Genomic DNA, 20304 nt, shown 5'->3' with positions numbered 1-20304 from the left:
TTACTTTCCACCACTGTGTCTAACCTCATGTCATGTGCATACTGTACCAGCTGGTTATGCTATGTGTGTATATGTAGATATATTTGCGTCTCCTTGACTCAAATGCAAAATATAAGGTGCTTACCCGCTTGCCCCAAATACTAACTAGGTGTACGTGTTTGTGCAATTTATTAGTCCATATTTGTCAATAAAAAAAGTGTTTTAATCCCGTCTGTGGCCGATTCTGTCGGAAGATCCCAATGGGCGGTAGTGACGGGGCGCATCCGGTGAAAGCCGGAATTACACTCAATGTAAACAGGAAGTAAACGAGGTGGGGAAATGGCGTTCGGGCACAGACGGGATTAAAAGAAGTATTTATTGAAACATATGGACATATTACATTGCACAAACACGCCGTAGACCTAGTTAACATTTGGGGCAAGCGGGTAAGCACCTTATATTTAGCATTTGTACATGTTCGGACAAATACGGGCTTTGCTGGTGACATTTCGCGTAGACTCTCTAAAAATCGATAAAATACATCTACGATAGTCTTGATCTAAGCAGATCAAGACTATCGTTTCTTCAACGAGGTACCAGCAGATGTCTAGTTGTGTCAGTGTTGGAGATCACCGACCACTGTGTGTGTTCACACGGATCCAATCGCTGCTTCTGTGCGTCCTGGTTCAGATACTCTCTGGATGGAATCGCCTGGCTGATCCATTGATCTATTTGTACTGTTGGCTTTTGAGAGCTGTGCTGCTCGGTGTGACTCGGTTTAACCTATAACTCTATGGGCTTAACTCTTAACTAAGTTCTAAGTTTTGTAGCCACACATTATAATAAGATCGCTGGCTAGTGGCTGCAGACTGCTCTCGTGCTCTGTGTTTACATTTCTACTATTGCCTTGCTTGCCTGTTGCATTTTTCTGATTTCTGTCTGCCGCGCGCCACACTGAGTGAGAGCGTAATGACGTCACACTCTGAACGTACCGTAAACCTTGTAAAACAGCAAACACAAGACAACGGTGTACCGTAATATAGTGAATAAGGGCGCCGTCAAATACCACTATTTGGGCTTGGGCGGCTGAAAATATTTTGTGCCAGGGCAGGGACCCCCATACAAGATTTGTGTTGCTAAAATCACTTTTTTATTTATATTTTTTCAATATAGAGTAGCCTATGTACAGTTAAAGTGGTTAAACTCCATTTGATGATATATTAACTCATATTGCTTGGGACCCCCCGGAACCCCCTCATGGACCACTGGGGGTCCCCGGACCCTATATTGAGAACCACTCTACATTTATTAAACAAACACTATGATAGCTGTACCATTAACAAAAAAAAATGCTATAATATCTTTATTATTAACTCAAATAAACAACAATAATAATGACAAAGGTGGTCAAATCAAACTTGTATAGCGTCAAAAACATGTTTTATTAGCGATGTCATGGAGAGATACTACACTACCCAGAATTCTGTGCAACAGCGACGTGTCTGATTGGTGGAGCTTGCTGTTGTCATGGAAAAGTTCACCTGTTCCTAGTCCCTGTGCTACCACCTTCACTGGATCCCATAGCCCGGAGGGATGGTCGTACGTTTATCGTTGTGGAAAATCACTACAACTCATTTATTAACTCAAATAAACACTGCTATAATGATGATACAGGTTACTTTTAAGAAGCAAGCTAAACTATCATCGGGTTGGAAAAGTATACGCAAATTAGAAATACACAGTTGTTATTATTATTATTATTATTATTATTATTATTATTATTATTATTATCTTTTTATTGTTACTAGCATTTGGTTTGACCCGAATCTTTTTTCTTTCTTTTTTTTTTACTGTCACGAGTATTTAATCTCGTAATTTTTTCAGTTTTTCTTTTTTTTTGCATCATTCATTTATTCCCCGTCGTTCGACGGTGTCGCGTGCCTAAAAACAAAAACTAAAAAAAACGACCTACAAGCTCACAAAGCGTCGCGGGAGTGACGCGTTGTGAGCTTGTAGATCTGCTGTTTTTTTCCCCCAGAACGAATGGAAAAATCTACTTCCAGCAAGTAGGCGGACCCGATACTAGGACGTCATGACGTCATGACGCAGTGAACCTGCGTGTCTCTCAGGGTGTGTCTCATTCTTCTAGGTGAGTTAAAGTTTCACCCTGGAGCTTATAACTTCTCCCATTGTCTGCCGAACACACACTACAGGACACACGGACTACAATAGACATGGCGGCAGCACGATTATTGTCCTTTTTACTCTTTTCCACCTGGATTTATACGGCAAATGCGCAACCAGGTAAGTCCAAGGAAGTTGTTTTGATTTATTGTTGTATTATTATGTATTGGTGTTCATGTTGCAGGCTGCCTGACTGTACCAGACACAGACACTTAAACATGTACTGAGTTCAAAGGAGCTTTAATGGCGTGAGGAAACATACGTTTTTACATGGCCAAAGGCAAAGCAACTGTTAAAAGGTACAAGGTATGTATGTATGTATGGTGGGGATATAGGTGTGTAAACAGAGGCTATGTTGCATTTCAACTTGGGAAAAACTGGCTTACAAAACCTGTGTGTGTGTGTGTGTGTGTGTGTGTGTGTGTGTGTGTGTGTGTGTGTGTGTGTGTGTGTGTGTGTGTGTGTGTGTGTGTGTGTGTGTGTGTGTGTGTGTGTGTGTGTGTGTGTGTGTGTGTGTGTGTGTGTGCAGTTGTTTGATTCAGTTCAATTCCAAGGAGCTATATTGGTGTGAGAAAACCAAAGCAAGTGTCAAAATAAACAATGGAAAACTGTAAGAAATGGGTATGCACTATGCAGCAATGTGCAAACAGAGTTGTCATTTTGCAACTTGGAAACACTGGCCTATAAAACAAATGTACTCACAGTAAATATTGAATAATGTGCTGTTTGTGGCACTGGGAAAACTTACAATACATTAAATAAAGAAGAGCTTTTAGACCATACACTTCATATTAAAATGTGTTTATTCCATAGCCTACCCCGGCATAAGGCAGGGCATGTATAGCCTACCTTCAATACCCTTATTTTTATTTTAAGAAATGTTATTTACATTGTACACATCAGAGTACAGCATAGGCCTACTTAAAAATATATGTAGGCTATATAATATCTGTTCTAAATGCCAATTGGGAAAATAAACAGGGTTTTGTGTATTCTGCACTCTACTTTACAGAATGAATTGAAACTAAATTGATCATACTGTAGCACCAGGGGTCTTCAACAGGGGGTCCAGACCAGGACCCCGAGGGGTCCTCAGAGATACTGCAGGGGGGCCTGCACAGGGGTCTTCAACGTGCTTCATCTCTCTCTCAGCTAAGGGGTCCTTGGCCTGACAAAACGTTGAAGAACCCTGTGTAGCCTATCCTATAACATTAATAGAAACATATTGAAGAGGGTCGCTGTTCAGGTGCCTTAAGTGATATTTTGTTGGTTAAAAAGTTATAGGAATGTATATTGTGATAGTAATCACTGTGCTTGGTCAGTAACGTGGGTCTCCCCATCTCTCCAGCACTTTAGTAAACAGAAAATTTACCAGCTTCCAGTTCCAGCTCTAATTCATTGATTTAATCACTTCCAATTGTACTTGTTCATCCTGTATGAGCTCTCGCTCCTGATTGGATGAAATTGGTATCCTGACCTGAATATGTTATGTCTGTTTACTAAAGAGCTGGAGAGACGGGGAGATCCCTGTTACTGAACACACACTCTTTCTCCAGAGGGTCATAACTGGGGAGCCACAGCCCACATATTGGACAATTGAAAATTGGCAGACATTATCCTACATTAAAATTGCCTTGAGTGTCGGCTGGTGAACCGTGGAAGTCACAAACGTAATGTCCGGATTTGTGAGGGGCAACTGTTCAGCCTGCCATGAGAATAGCCACAACAGGGGGCCACGTGTGGCCCTCAGGGGCCCTGTGAAGATCCCCCAGGGGCCACAGGTTGCTCTGGTCCGCACCACTCTTGGCACAAACACTGTTCAGAGGCCTGCCATGGTAATGGCCACACCATGTGGCCCCCAGGCGCAACACTGACCCAGCATTGTTACAGCAGTGTTTATTAACACTTCAAATGGCCATATCGTGGTGGCAATTGCTCTGATCAGCGCTATATAGGACTCGATTTGAAGGCCACATAGCGGCCTGAAAATCTAGTTATGTTAAATCTGCATGGATCTGGTAGACAGGACAGATTGCTTAACAATAGGCTATTTGCCAGGCTAGAAAGTGTTGCCATGTCTGCTTATTATAAGCGACTTTGGGCTTGTGTTTCTGTAAAGTTGCTTGTAAATATTGGTAGTTGCGCGTTGTTGTTTTTTTGGCTTGTTTTTAAAGTGTAGTTATTTGGGCTTGCTTCCAATTTTTGTAATTATTGTTTAAACCAGTTCCCAAAACAGTTGCATGTCAAGGACGCCCAAATTAATGTATTTCTCCACAGACCCTCATCTAAATTCCAAATGTTTCACTTTTTGAAAATGGCAGATCTACAAGCTCACAGCGCGTCATGAATGTGACGCGTTGTGAGCTTGTAGATCATCTATTTTCAAATAGCCAATGTATATAGGTTTAAAGTGTTCATCTGGCCTAGTCGCTTCTTTTAGGCTTGTTTTTATAGACTGGTTCCTTATGTCTCTCGCAAAATCTGGCAACACTGACAAGAATGTTCAGAAAGCCTGTGTCCTTACTACACAACACAGGAATGTTAGATTTTCAAAATGTTAACTTTTAATAGCTGTATTATGTCACACTGGTGTACTGTGAGCTAACAATGAAAAGGTTATGTACATACAAGGATTTAATGCAGTAACAACTTTTAAATGACTAGTTTATGTGTCTTGTCAGGTGTCTGATATATGGCACTGATCATGAAACACGTTGCATTTGCATTATGTTATAAATATGGACTCATGGCAGATTTGTATTTGTGTATCAATGGAATGTACTGAAATTGTGCAAATTAATTGCCATTAATTGGAATCGAGTTGTATTAATTTGCCTCCAAACTAAGCCATGCTGGCTTTTTCTTTTATGTAGATGTATTTATTTTATTGATTGATTATTGATGATGAGTACTATCGCAATAAACATCACTTACAACCTAAAAAAAAGGGCTGCGGCTAAATCCATATTAATTTAGGGGGTCCTTGACATGGAAAAGGCTTGAGAACCAATTGCTCTAAACGACTATAAAATTGACTTGTGTGTATTTGTGCTTTTATTGAAGGTAAACAAGGTCGCGGTTTCATCGCCCACGCGGACCCCGAGAACGACGGCCTGTTCACCGTGAACGAGGCCTCGGCGTCGACCCTGAAGAGCCCGCTGACCACCATCTTCCTCCCCATCGTCTACATGGTGGTGTTTGTGGTGGCCCTGCCCACCAACGGCATGGCGCTGTGGGTGTTTGTGTTCAGAACCAAGAAGATTCATCCGGCCTCCATCTACATGGCCAACCTGGCTCTGTCTGACCTGCTGTTTGTGGTGTGGATCCCCCTGAAGATCTCCTACCACCTGAACGGAAACGACTGGATCTACGGAGAGGCTCTGTGCAAAGTGCTGGTGGGGTTCTTCTACGGCAACATGTACTGCTCTATCCTGTTCATCGCCTGTCTGTCTGTGCAGAGGTAGGCTTACGCTCTTTGTATGCTTAACCCATTCAATCCGGGAACGCATCTGTGTCATTTTAAGATTTCTTTGGCTGTTCAAAAATAGCAAGATATTTTGAGATGGGGGGGGTCCGTGGCCAAGTGCATATCATTCTGGGGGTCCTTGACATGGAAAAGTTGGAGCACCACAGATATAGCAACATACTGTTAGGATTTAGAAAACATTTTTTGATATGTATTTGGCCGCGGACCCCCATCTCAAAATGTTTTGTTCAAAGGACCCCCCAGAAGCAAAGATTTGAGTTACAAATGTTTGCTTTAAAAATATACGTATTCAAAGATTTGCACAAATTTTCAAGATGCTTCAAAAATAGCAGATCTACAAGCTGCAAGATCTACAAGCCACATAGCGCAGCACAGATTGCCGTGCAATGAGCTTGTATATCTGCATGGGCATGTATAGGTAGTGGTTCTCAAACCTTTTCACGCCAAGGAACCCCAAATGAATGCGTATAAAATTGAATATGGTTATTCTATTCTGGAAAATAGCAGATCTACAAGCTGTGTTGCATCTCACAGTGTTTTGAGCTTGTAGATCTGCTTTTTTTCAAAGGTCAACAAGATCATGTAGTTTTAGGGTGTTTCTCACTGTACTTCTAAATGCCCTGTATCTGTAACTTAAACTGCTGCCCTGTCTCTGGCGCCCGAATTCCCCTCACGGGATCAATAAAAGTATCTACCTTTCTTTCTATCTTAGGCAGTGGTGTAAAGTAACGAATTACATTTACTCAAGTACTGTACTTAAGTACAATTTTGAGGTACTTTTACTTTACTGCAGTATTTCCAATTGTCTATACTTTTACTTCTACTCCAGTACATCTCAGAGGCAAATATTGTACTTTTACTCCACTACAATTATTTGAAAACTTTAGTTACTAGTAACTTTGCAGATATAAATGATTACATTATAAAACATTTAAAAATATAAAAATATATAAAAAAATATATAAAAATATAACATTTGAAAATAGCCGATCTACAAGCTCACAACGCGTCACATCGCGCGGCGCATTGTGAGCTTGTAGATCTGCTATTTTCAAACATTTTAGTACTTTGGTACTTTGAGTCCATTTTGATACCAATACTTTTGTACTTTGACTCACGTACATTTAGAATTCCGGACTTGTACTTGCAACAGAGCACTTCTACATTGCAGCATTGATACTTTTACCCTAAACATTTGAGTACTTCTTTTCCACCACCGATCTTAATAGGTACATAGTGGTCAGCCACCCGCTGTCGGGGGAGAAAGGCAACAACAAGGTGGCGCTGGCCGTCTGCGTGTCCATCTGGCTCTTCATCGGCCTCAGCACCATCCCCCTGTACCAGTACGACCAGACGGTGCGTGTCCGAGACCCCAACATCACCACGTGCCACGACATCAACGTCATCGCGGACATGGAGAAACCCTTCGATTCGGTCAAGTACCCGTACTACTACTTCATCCTGATGGCCACCCTGGTGTTCCTGGTGCCGTGCGTGGTGATCGTCGTGGCCTACGTGCTCCTCTTCCGCTGGCTGGAGAACAACATGGTGGACTCCACGGCCACCAAGAACCGCCGCAAGGCGCTGGTGCTCATCATGACTGTGCTGGTCACCTTCCTGGTGTGCTTTGTGCCAAGGTGACTCATGTTTTTATTATCATTATTTTTGTGTACATTTATAAAACAACATATAATTAATATTATAATATATAAAATATATAAATATCATGATATAAATACATATTATTTATGTATATTCTAAATATAATATTATACACAAAATATGTATAATATTAAGTTGATATGCCTTTATTGTTTGATTGATTTATCATTTTATCACTATTGTTATTGTTATTATTACTATTATAATTATACTTTTGCATCCTTCATTCATTTATTTTGTTTGTTTTTCTTTTGTTAAGACTTTCTATTTATCGATTTCAGTTTTAGTCTTGATTAGTTTTTAAAGAAGACTTTAAACTTTAAACTAATCTGCTAAGCTTAGCTCAGAAACAGAGCTGTGGTGTTTTTCAACCAGTCAGACTGTCCCGTTATTTCATAGAGTTTTCAATTAACCATTTAAACCCTATATGGTTGACCAGAGTCCGTCGGGCCTCTATACTAGAGTCTTTTCTGTTATTTTGGGGAAAGCTTTTGCAGAAAATAGCAGATCGACAAGCTCACAGCGCGTCGCAACACGTTTAAGTGGTTATCCCATTAACCCAGTTAGACCTGAGGCCGATTCTAAAAACGCCTTCTAAATCCGTTTTCTGAAAAACTTACTTATTTAAAACATATTTATTCAAACATTACAGCAGGAAGCAACAGGAACCCCAAAAGGGGTTCCCGTCCTGAAGTGTATATTTACAAAAAGGGGTTCCCGCCCAAAATGGGTTGAGACTGGGAAAGCATCTGTCATTTTAGATTTGAACCACTTTAACCATTATCTTGAACCATTTAACCATTATCTATTCAAACCATTTTAACCATTATCTATAAAAAAAAATGGCTGATATACAGGCTCATTGCCGCGCTATGAGCTTGTAGATCTGCTATTTATTTATAAAATCATGAACATTTGTGCAAATCTTTAAATATATATATTTTTAAAGCGAACATTTTTAACTCAATTCTTTGCTTCTGGTGGATTCTACAAATGTCTTCTAAATCCTAACAGTTTTTTTGAAAAAACATATGTTCCTATACTATCAGTGGTTCTCAAACCTTTTTCACGTCGAGGACCCCCAAAATGATATGTATTTGGCCACGGACCCCCATCTCAAAATGTTCTGTTCCAGGGACCCCTCAGACGCAAAGATTTGAGTACAAATGTTCGCTTTAAAACATACATATTCAAAGATTTGCACAAATATTCACAATTTTTCAAAAATAGCAGATCTACAAGCTCGTAGCGCGGCACTCGGTGCCGCGCTATGAGCTTGTAGATCTGCTATTTTTGAATAGCCAAAAGTATAAAATAATGGTTGCGTTCCCGGGTCTTAAGTGGTTACAACCATAACAACTCTTGTGTGTTTTTCCATCCGCAGTAACATCATGCTGGTGGTCCACTACGCCCTGCTGAGCGTGGGCCAGGCGAACAACGGCTACGGCTTCTACGTCACCACGCTGTGCCTGGCCAGCCTCAACTGCTGCCTGGACCCCTTCATCTACTACTTTGTGTCGGACGGCTTCCGCGAGCACGTGAAGAACACGCTGCGGTGCCGCAGCTCCAGGACGGTGGAGCGGATGCGGGTCTCCTTCGACTCCATGAAGTACTCCAAGAGGAGCAAGTCCTACGTGTCCGGGCACACGGAGACCAGTAGCTGCTAAAAAAACGGTATCTGTGGGGTGAGAGACTCAAGAGACCAGTAGCGAGACCCTCTTTTAACCCTTTTAAGACGGGAACGCATCTGTGTCATTTTAAGATTTATTTGGCTATTCAAAAATGGCAGATACACAAGCTCATAGCGCGGCATCAAGTGCCGCGCTATGAGCTTGTAGATCTGCTATTTTTTTGGAAAAATCGTGAAAATGTGTGCAAATCTTTGAATATATATATAATTTTTAAAGCGAAAATGTTTAACTCAAATCTTTGCTTCTGGTGGATTCTACAAATGTCTTAAAACAGTATTTTTGAAAACAACTTTTTTCATCTCAAGGACCCACCCAAAATTATATGTATTTGACCGTGGACCCCTATCTCAAAATATTTTGTTCCAGGGACCCCCCAGAAGCAAAGATTTGAGTTAAAAAAAATTGCTTTAAAAATATATTTATTCAAAGATTTGCAAAGATTTTTCGAAAATATTTTTGATTCAACTTTTGAAATGAAACAAATGACACACAGATGCGTTCCTGGTCTTAATGTGTTAAAGGAGTAGTCTTGTTTTCTATCAATTACACGCACCAAATCATGGAGATTTTGATTTGTCGCATTCCTGAGCCAATAATTTGATGACCGTCAATTGAGTCTCCTACTGAGCCTATTGACCGATGACATGGTCATCAGATTATTGGCTGAGGAATGCGACAAAGACTAAAACATCTCCATGAAGTCAAGGCTTCATGGGGTATGTAATTGATAGAAAAGAGTAAAACATGGAGTATAATATTCTATGTGCCGTCATACTTTTTATGCATCAAATAAACTGATCTCATATTCTATGCATTTACTACAATTATACAGTCTAGTTTGCCCAATTATCTAAGCTTTAGAAATCAAACTATAGCCCATAACTTTAAATGGACGTTTGGGTAACTGCTCATCAAAATACATTTCAGTTACATACAGTACAGTAATATACATGTACCAGTATATTGGCTGCATATCAAGCATGAAGGCATACAGAATATTATACTCTGTTTCACTATAATTTATGTAGTTGGTCTTAAATAGCCTGGGGCAAAACTCAGTGAAAAGAGTGTCTTCCGGAGACTGTGGAATTACATAAGACCAGTTTGCTGCTAAACTGGGAACTGTTCGGGGGAAGACGATATGGACGATATGATTACAGCTGTGATTCTAAAAACCTTTTGGATTTCAAAGGAGCACCAGTTTGATATGCATTAGCCCACGACTATTAAGATACCTTTTTCTTTTTTTGTTCATCTCTGGGACCCCAATGTATACTGTGAAATGAAATCCTCAGTTTTTAATTGAACGCTTAAGAACTTACAAATGCAACCAAATGGACCCGGTTGCATTTGTACGTTCTTAAGCGCCATTCGCACTGAGCACGATTTTAAATCTAACGATATGCCGTTTTAACCGAAGTGGACGGCAAAGTCCACACACCACGACTATGACGGCAATGATGGCCGTAAACGATATTGTTTGGATCACTTTCAGAGCGATTTTCATGAACGATCATTCCAAAATCCATCAGAAGGACATCTGGGATGCAGTCAGGTCTCACTCAACCCCCCTGAAAGCTAGCTGGCGTTACCTCAGGTAGGCCTCACGTAAACGGTGCATGTTTGATGCACTGTTGACGCGACTTTATCGTTCTTTCAGCGTGGACGCTGTAACTTAATTATCATCATAAGTTGTCATGCTTGGTGTGAATGACCATTTAAGAGTTTACGCTTTAGAGCGGTGGTTCTCAAACTTTTTTCTAGATCATGGCCCACCTGAAAATTGGTGGTAGATCAGGGCCCACCCATCAGACGGTGGGTGGGTCGCGTGCATTTTCAGAGCATGTTTATTTTAATGATCAATCATTGTGTTCCAGCTTGGATCAATGGAACCAACCTAGTATATTTTTAAGCTGTTATTTATTGGTATTGCAGTGAAAACTCAAAGGTTTTAAAGAAAATAAATACCACTGACTTTTAACTCATGTTATATTATTATCATTACAATCTTAGTGTTTTGCCAATTGTTTGGTGGCAAATAATGGGACCGTAGTGTCAACCCCTATGGGACCTTGTCTGTCCTTCAAACCCTGACGCACACCGATACTGTTGTGAGTGTTATTTACACCTTGTGATGCAAGGGAAGAGTAGAGGACTCTTAGATACAGTACAATAGATACAGTGTCATTTATTAGTCACAGTAACACAAGGCACAAAAACTCTGTAAAGCAATCGATACCTGCTGCAAAAGAGGAACCATCGGCCCATGTGTGTGCACTGTGACAAATACTGCTGGTGTTATAAGTGTACATAGTTGATCTCTGACATATATGTATTGTATTTAAATTATTTCTTCTGGTTGATGATGAAATGTTTTATTTTAATTTTTTTAAAGCCTTGTAAATGCTTTATTTACTGCTGTAAATTGTATTATATGTAAAGAAAATATTTAGGTCAGTAAAGATGTTTGAATATTAATCAAATCTGCTCAAAGCCCCTCAGTATCGTTACATTAGATTTTTCATGTCCTTAAAAAAATTATTGCTACACAACCGTTTTGTTTTATTTGACAACTATGTGAAAGCTCAAATCTAGTTATGCTTTTGGGACTGATTTGAAAGCATATCTGAGTTAAAATGTCAGCATTATTCTGTTGGGCTGAAAACCTGGCTTGTAACGTCCAAAACCGTTCCTTTTTTTTATCATTATTTTAAACATTTTAAAGTGAAAATAGCCAATCCACAAGCTCTCAGTGCATCACATGCACCACGCGTTGTGAGGTTGTAGATCGGCTATTTGATTGTAGATCTGCTATTTTCACAACTTTTGTGTGACACTCTTGCAGGATGAGGCATGGCATTTATTTACGAAAAAAACACAAAGTTTAAATATGGAGATGTGAGATTTCTCCCCAACAGCAATGATATTATGAATGGGAGACTAGACTTCCCTCTTACTAAATGCCATGACCTTGATCAGCAACATTAAAGTGTTGCATTGGGCAGACCAGCATTATAAAATATGTTCTGTTCTCAAATGTATATACTTTTTTTTTGCCTATACGACTAATGTTCTCTTTTAAAAATGTATTGAATGTAACTAAGATGAATAAGTTATATTTTTGTGTTGGCTTGTTAAACATTTTCTTAAATAAATGGTAAAAGCAACAGGTTTTAGCCTTCACGAAACTCTGTTTGTAGTTTTTATGAAACTCTTGTACAGTGGTGGAAAAAGTACTCAAATGTTTTACTTAAGTAAAAGTATCAATACTGCAATGTTGAAGTACTCTGTTACAATTAAAAGTCCGGAATTCTAAATTTACTTGAGTAAAAGTACAAAAGTATTCGTATCATAATGTACTTAAAGTACCAAAAGTAAAAGTACTAAAATGTTTGAAAATAGCAGATCTACTCACAACGTGTCGCGATGCGGCACGTTGTGAGCTTGTAGATCGGCTATTTTCAAATAGCCTAGATATAAAATAGGGCTAAAGTGTTTAATGTATGTTTTATAATGTAATCATTTATATCTGCAAAGTAACTAGTAACTAAAATTTTCAAATACTTGTAGTGGAGTAAAAGTACAATATTTGCCTCTGAGATGTAGTGGAGTAGAAGTAAAAGTACAGAAAATTGGAAATACTCCAGTAAAGTAAAAGTACCTCAAAATTTTACTTGAGTAAATGTACTTAGTTACTTTGCACCACTGCTCTTGTATGAGTAAGAATCCGGGTTTCTGTTTCAGTGATGACACGCTGATGAAACCTAAGGGAAATGATGCATCATGTAGACCAGCTGTCGGGATGTGTGGAGATAGCAGGCTTTTAGGAATGTGAGGAATGTGTGTTAGTCATTCACCGTGTTGAGACTATGGAGGAGGAGGAGGGACAAACACTTGAGGCTGTTTCAACGTCATTGTTGGAGTACTTTCGTGCATGGTTTCTCAAAACAGTGGGTCTGGAGTGGGACCCATTTTTGGGTCACGCAGTCACGAGTAAATATCGTTTTTTTAAATAAATTCTAAACAAATTTGAAAACTTTCAAAATAATTTCCTAAAGAAAAAATCGTAAATGCCACGAATAAATAAATGTTTTTTTAAGAAGTAGTGAAAATAGCAGATCTACAAGCTCACAACGTGTCGCATCGCTATTTTCACTAGTTTGGGTCCTGGGGAGACTCTCCTTTGGGTTTCACACCTAGACATATTTCTTTGTCAAAACGTGAGATAATATCCATTTTGGGTAGAACTGATTAAAAGTGAGTTTGTACTTGACACTTAAATTCACAATTGATATTGGTAAAATCCAAATGTTATCAAAGTATTCCACGTACGACCATGTCACACACTTTGACAAACGCTGCTTTAGAATTGAGTAAGAGTACTACTGATTATTCTTTTTGCCTTTTTCTATAGAAAATCCTGCTTCCTGTACTAGTCGCCATTAGTAGCTAATAACTGTGGTTAAATAATGTTGATAAAACATCTGCTTTCTTGGTAAGTATCACTTTTTTTAAACAAGTTAAAATTCTGAAATCCTGGACTTACAGAGAACAAAACCTGTTCTTGTGTTCCCAACCACTGTTTTACAAAGCTTTGATAGGCAAGGCAGTTTTATTTGTATAGCACATTTCAACAACAAGGCCATTCAATGTTCTTTACACAGAGAGAAAGAAAAAAAGAAACAGTCATTCAAAACCAGCAGCAAACAGACAGGTCTTTAGTTGTGTTTTAAAATAAATAAGAGTGGCAGCAAACCTGCAGTTTTCTGGAAGTTTGTTCCAGATATGTGGTGCATAAAAACTAAATGCTGCTTCCTCATGTTTACTTTAGGGTTTTAGGAACATAAAGCAGACCTTTCCCAGATGACCTGAGAGATCTGGATGGTTCATGATATCGCACAAGATCAGAAATGTATTTTAGCGTTCTGAATAAGAGATAAGAGAGAGGCTCAACCAGGCTTTCCACTCAACATACAAGTTTACTCATGCACCTAAATTTGACTATTTATTTTCTATGTCTTATGTATTTAAAGTGTTCTACCTGACCTCCTGTCAGTCACCCCCTTGTATGTGTGTTGAAAGTCAAAGATGCATTTAACTTTTTTGATTTAAACTAACAAAAAGAAAGACGTAAACAGAGCACATTGATTACAGCAGCTATTCATTGAAGGCAATGAGATAGATAAGGAGCTATTGTTTAGTTCAGTGGATCCCCAAATTCTTCAGCTCGAGAACCAAAAGATATTTGAGACCCAGACTTACAGACTATGTATTTACTAGTGACCCATAGAAATCGGTCTGCTGGAAACTGGTTTTAGTTCAGTCGTTCTCAAAGTGGGGTATGGGGACCCCCAGGGGTCCTTGAGGGGGATCCACTGGGTCCCCAGCGCAGCACGAGGCGTTGTGAGCTTCCAGATCTGCTATTTTCACAATATTTATCTGTGGAACCGAGTCAAACTAAATGGAATGCCTCAACTCCTACAATTCCAAGTGTTTATCAGGGTGGGGGGGTCCCCAGTTCAAATATGATTATTTTTGCGGTGTCCCCAGTTCAAATATGATTATTTGGGGGGTCCCCAGTTCAAATATGATTATTTTGGGGGGTCACGGCCTGAAAAGGTTGACAACCACTGATATAGTAGGCTACACAGGACTGCGGGAACCACTGGTTTAGTGGAAGGAGGAGTGGAGGTGCTGTGATCTGCCCTGCAGATTGTGTTGTCAAAACAGTGTAGTGAATGAGTCCATTGTGCTGTTGTCTGGAAGAAGCCCTGCAGGGCACAATGCAGTGAAACGCACTGACTCCTGATAAGGCTGCTCTGTCTGTCTGTCTGTCTGTCTGTCTGCCTGGAACAGAATGGATCAAATCAAATCAAATCAAACTTTATTTATATAGCACACTTAAAAACGACTGTCGCCGACCAAAGTGCTGTACAGGTCAAGAAAACTAAAACAACAAGTACACAATACAGTCAAAATACAATTAAACTATGAACAATTACAACAAATCAAAGTTAAGACTCAATTTTGGTTAAAGGCCAGGTCAAAAAAGTAAGTCTTGAGCAGGGACTTAAAAACCTCAATGGACTGGGCGGATCTGATGAAAAGGGGGAGATCGTTCCAGAGCCTGGGGGCAACCACTGCGAAAGCACGGTCACCGCTGGTTCTCAGTTTGGTGGTTAATGGGGGAGTCATTAGAGAGAGGTGAGTTGACCTTAGGGCTCTAGGTGGGTTGTGGTGTTCAACAAGCTCTGCTAAATAAGAGGATGCCATCGTTGTTTGCCAGATCTGCTTATTATAAGCAACTTTGGGCTTGTTTTTCTGTGAAGTGGCGTGTAAATATTGGTACATGTGGGTTGCATTTCTTTGAGGCTTGTTTTTAAAGTACAGTTGCTTATTTGGGCTTGCTACCTAAATGTTGTTTAAACCAGTGGTTATCAAACATTTTCATGTCAAGTGAAAATCCCCCCAAATAAATATGTATTTGCACACCGACCCCCCCAATCTGAAAATAGTTTGTGCCATAATTTTGTGCCCACATAAAAGATTTGTGTTGTTAAAATGTTTTGAAAATAGCAGATCTACAAGCGTTGTGAGCTTGTAGCCATTTTAAAGTGCTTGTGTGGCCTTTATGTTTGTTTTGGGCTTGTTTTCATAGACCCGGGATGCTTATTTCTCTCACAAAATCTGGCAACAGTGAATGGATGTCGTCTGCTTGGCTGGCAGCCAGTTTCACAATACATTATTCACATTACTTAATGTGTGCAATCTACTCCTATCGCAATTTGTGCTGAGTAAAGGCATGTCAAGTTTATCGGTGTAGCACATTTCAACAACAAGGCAATTCAAAATTATTTACATAAGGCGTTAAACATTAAGACATAAAGACAGTGCATTAACCAATAGCACCCCAGGGTCCAAATTCTGGTGGGGACATTAGCCAAAAGACACCTTGTGAGCTTTTAGATCGGCTATTTTTGGCAAAGCGATTTGGTGTAGATGGGGGAAAAAAGGAGGTCGAAGAACAGAGATTTTTCACCAAGAATAGAGGGTTTAAGTGGTGAAGAGAGTGCAAAGGAAACACATTATACAAGGACATTTAAAGATGCACTATGTAACTTTCCTTTGAACCAGTTTTTTTATTTTACCATTGAGTTAGTAGAGCCTGCCTGCTTGCTCAGGGGATTAATTGAATCTTGACCTTCAGGTCAAAATTCATATCAAACCAGAAACAGGATTGTGTCAAAGGTCATGTCTCACCTAGACACAGAATCTAAATGTCTCAATAGAAGAGCAGGGAGACAAAATACAACCACCCCAATTGTATAAGTTATGTTGTATCAACATGCTCTACCATACAGATTGTTATATTGTATCAACATGCTCTACCTGGTACCATACAGATTGGAAAATTGTACCTTTCATTTTATCAAGTCACATAGTGCCGCTTTAATACAAAAATAAGTAACAAATAAAACAGAAAAATAAGAGAATAAAATTACAGTGCATATATGATTTAAAAACCTCAGTAAAAGGCAGCAGCAAACAGAAAGTTTTTTTTTTCCTGTCATTGGTAGAGTTTGTTCCAGATAGTGCTGCATGAAAACTGAACGCTGCTTCTCCATGTTTAGTTGTGATTCTGATCTGAGAGCCCTGGATTTTTCATGAAATGAAGATCAGAAATGTAAACGCATATTACAATTTTTTAACCAATTTTAATTTTAATTTGTACAATCTCAGGAAAGACTGTTTAGCCTAATTTATGCACCATCTTGCGATGGCACGCTGAGAACGGCTGAGAATTGCTGACCAACAAGCTCACAATGTGTCACATCAGCGATGCATCGTGAGCTTGCACGTCTGCTATTTACCGTTAAATTTGCAGATCTACAAACTCACAATGTGACACGTTGTGAGCTTGTCGATCTACTAACTTCACTGCCTGACACAGGCATACAAAGCATATAAGCTAGGGCTAGGATATTTGTGATAATGCTGGCCTATATAATGACAGAATAGGGCCGCCATGGTTAATGTATGGTTATAGATTGCTGTTCATCTTTTGTCTTTTTGATTAATTCCTGCTTCTATTGCATTGAGTAGCCTGTTATTTCATATTTCCCCTCCATTTTACTCAGAATGCGATAGACATTGTAATTGTTGCTTTATAATTAAATAGTGGAATGATAATAACGCAAGTGCACAATACATATTCACCTAGTTCAGCCTCTGGATACAACACAATCTAATCATTCATGATCAGACATCTTCCTGATTTATACTATAAACTGGCAGGATTCCAGTGACAAGACAATCTCAGGGTGGACACTCTAACCACAACTGGTAGAATCCCATTTGCATGTCATTGACACAGATCAGTGGTGTCAGTTTCAGCACAGTGGGTGGAGCTACGCGCCTGTGTGTGTGTGTGTGTGTGTGTGTGTGTGTGTGTGTGTGTGTGTGTGTGTGTGTGTGTGTGTGTGTGTGTGTGTGTGTGTGTGTGTGTGTGTGTGTGTGTGTGTGTGTGTGTGTGTGTGTGTGTGTGTGTGTGTGTGTGTGTGTGTGTGTGTGCGTGCGTGCGTGCGTGGAGGGGGCAGGGAAAAACAAATTCACAAGCTTGTGAATGGATGATCCATCTGTTGTTTAGATTGTAAACGTTTGCCAGACATTCCATTTGCATTTACCTTTCTGATGATCACTGCCACAGATTTTAATTTCCATGATTTCAGACTGAGTCTGTGTGTATATAGATAGATATATAAATATATAGATATCTTGGATTTCTTTTTTGCCTCAGGCTCTCCTTGAAATTTTATGTTTTGCTGTTTCATTTCTTTTCTCCTTGCCCCCCCCCCATTCTGTCTGAAAACAACAAAAAACGATGGAGCTTGCACAAAAACAAATTTCACCCACTGTATACTGGATGTAAATGTGTGATGTTACAATAAAGTTGATTCAGATTCATTCTGATTCTGACCTTGACAGGGCCACAGACAGAGTGGATGTGATGTCACTCTCATGTTTCAATAATAGGCTTGGCTCGACTACTTCATGTTGAAATGTTTTTGTCCTGTAACATGTCAGACCTGTTCTACAAGTCCTGTCGTACTGTATCCTACCACCACCTGCTTTTAATCAACAAAGGAACACAAGCAACAAGGGACTGTCATTGAACAAATCTGCAGTGGTGAAAAAAGTACTCAGATATTTTACTTATGTAAAAGTAGAAATACCACAATGTAGAAATACTCTGTTACAGGTAAAAGGCCTGTGTTCAAAATGTTACTTGAGTAAAAGTACAAAAGTATTGGCCTCAAAATATACTTAAAGAACCAAAAGTAAAAGTACTAAAATGTTTGAAAATAGCAGATCTACAAGCTCACAACGCGTATACATGTATAAAACAGGGCTAACGTGGTTAATGTATGTTTTATAATATAATAACTTATATCTGCAAAGTAACTAGTAACTAAAGTTTTCAAATAATTGTAGTGGAGTGAAAGTACAATATTTGCCTCTGTGACGTAGTGGAGTAGAAGTAAAAGTATTGAAAGTTGGAAATACTTGAGTAAAGTAAAAAATACCTCAAAATTGTACTTAAGTACAATACTTGAGTACATGCACTTAGCTACTTTCCACCACTGAACACAACTGAAGGCAAACTCCCAACCATCTCTCACTCACTGGTCCTAACACACAATTATGTTTCCTGCATTAGTATCTTATATGATGAAACATTGTAACATAATTTATAAAGAGTGCAGAATGTGAATTGTCTGTGTATAGGCTTACTGACCATAGTACAGGGCTAGGGGTCATTCATTATAAGTAATTATGTTCCATGCACATCAAAAATACAATGGAAAACAGTTATCCCAAATCAAGCAAATCATTCTTTTCACTGCAGGTGGAATAATCTCTTTTCTGATGCATCTTGAAATCCACAAAATCTAAAATGTGACATTGATGACCTCTGCTGGCCAGTAAGGTGAAGTGTCAACACTCATTCATCGACAATTCACTGCAGTTATGTGTCCGTGTTTAATTAAATGTAATAACAATATATTTAACATGGAAAGACATAGGCTACAGAGACAATTTGACATTGAGCATGGCATGAATAGCCTACTACATCTTAGTACATTTAAGATTTCACATCATTGGAAAAATCTCTGTGAATGAGAGATGTGTCTAGTTCAACATAATATATTAAGAAACAAACAAAGGATATTAACTTACCAATTCAAACAGAACAAATGTGAAGAATGCATTGGTGGAAAAAGTACTCAAATGTTTTACTTAAGTGAAAGTATCAATACTGCAATGTAGAAGTACTCTGTTACAAGTAAAAGTCTGGAATTCAAAATTGACTTCAGTATAAGTACAAAAGTATTGGTATCAAAATGGACTTAACGTACCAAAAGTAAAAGTGCTAAAATGTTTGAAAATAGCATATCTGCAAGATCACAACGTGTCGCGATGCGACACGTTGTGGATCTTGTGGAGCTTATAAAACAGGGCTAAACTGGTTAATGTATATGTTTTATAATGTAATCATTTATATCTGCAAATTAGCAAAAAAAATTCAAATAATTGTAGTGGAGTAAAAGTTCAATATTTGCCTCTAAGATGTAGTGGAGTAGAAGTAAAAGTACTGAAAAACTGGAAATACTCCAGTAAAGTAAAAATACCTAAACGCTTTACTTAAGTACAGTACTTGAGTAAATGTACTTAGTTTACGTTCCACCACTGGAAGAATATAGTGTAGAGTTTAGATAGCAGCACATTGCTCAATAGAATGATGTTTATTGTCTAGAAAGGCAGAAAGATGTTTGAAAGAAAACTGTTCAGAATACAGGACATAGTGAAAATAGCAGATCTACAAGCTCACAACAGATCACATGGGCTATATTTGCTATTAATTAACCACCTAAAACCTAGATTATATGAATGTAAATTATATATTGTTTGTCTTTTTCGTGTCAAGGACCCCCAAATTGATATCTGAAAATGATTTGTTCCAGGGACCCCCAGAAGAGAAGATAAGTGTTAAAAAATTCATCATTTTTCAAAATCTTCCAAACATGTTCGAGATTTTTAAAGGAATGTCAAAGATAGCAGATGTACAAGCTCGCAGCTGTGAGCTTGTATATCTGCTATTTTTGAATAGCCAACGATAAAATCTAAAATGACACTTTTGCTTTCCCGGTTTTAATGGGTTAAACGGCAGCAGATCTTAATGGACTGCTATTCCTGTGAAAATACCATGTGGATTTTACCTGTGAAAGTTAACCTTGTGGA

General features: G+C 38.9%; 1 protein-coding gene across 2 annotated transcripts; it reads left to right on the top strand.

Moving 5' to 3' along the window:
- The first annotated feature begins 2049 nt into the window (after nt 1-2049).
- Nucleotides 2050-12191, top strand: f2rl1.2 (coagulation factor II (thrombin) receptor-like 1, tandem duplicate 2). Of its 2 annotated transcripts, none has more exons than XM_080418870.1 (4): nt 2050-2128; nt 5227-5623; nt 6880-7287; nt 8697-12191. In XM_080418870.1, exons 2-4 carry the CDS (start codon nt 5352-5354, stop codon nt 8977-8979), a joined length of 963 nt encoding a protein of 320 aa, XP_080274996.1. In that variant the 5' UTR covers nt 2050-2128; nt 5227-5351; the 3' UTR covers nt 8980-12191. The 2 variants fall into 2 exon arrangements, with proteins under 2 accessions (XP_080274996.1, XP_080274995.1); XM_080418869.1 differs by lacking the exon at nt 2050-2128 and adding an exon at nt 2139-2283.
- The last annotated feature ends 8113 nt before the right edge of the window (nt 12192-20304 follow it).

The sequence above is a fragment of the Gymnoscopelus braueri genome (genome assembly GCF_963280865.1).
Source record: "Gymnoscopelus braueri genome assembly, chromosome: 22".
Taxonomy (NCBI): Eukaryota; Metazoa; Chordata; class Actinopteri; order Myctophiformes; family Myctophidae; genus Gymnoscopelus; species Gymnoscopelus braueri.
The sequence above is the reverse complement of the archived record's forward strand: the minus strand, read 5'-3'. Positions and strand labels throughout refer to the sequence as shown.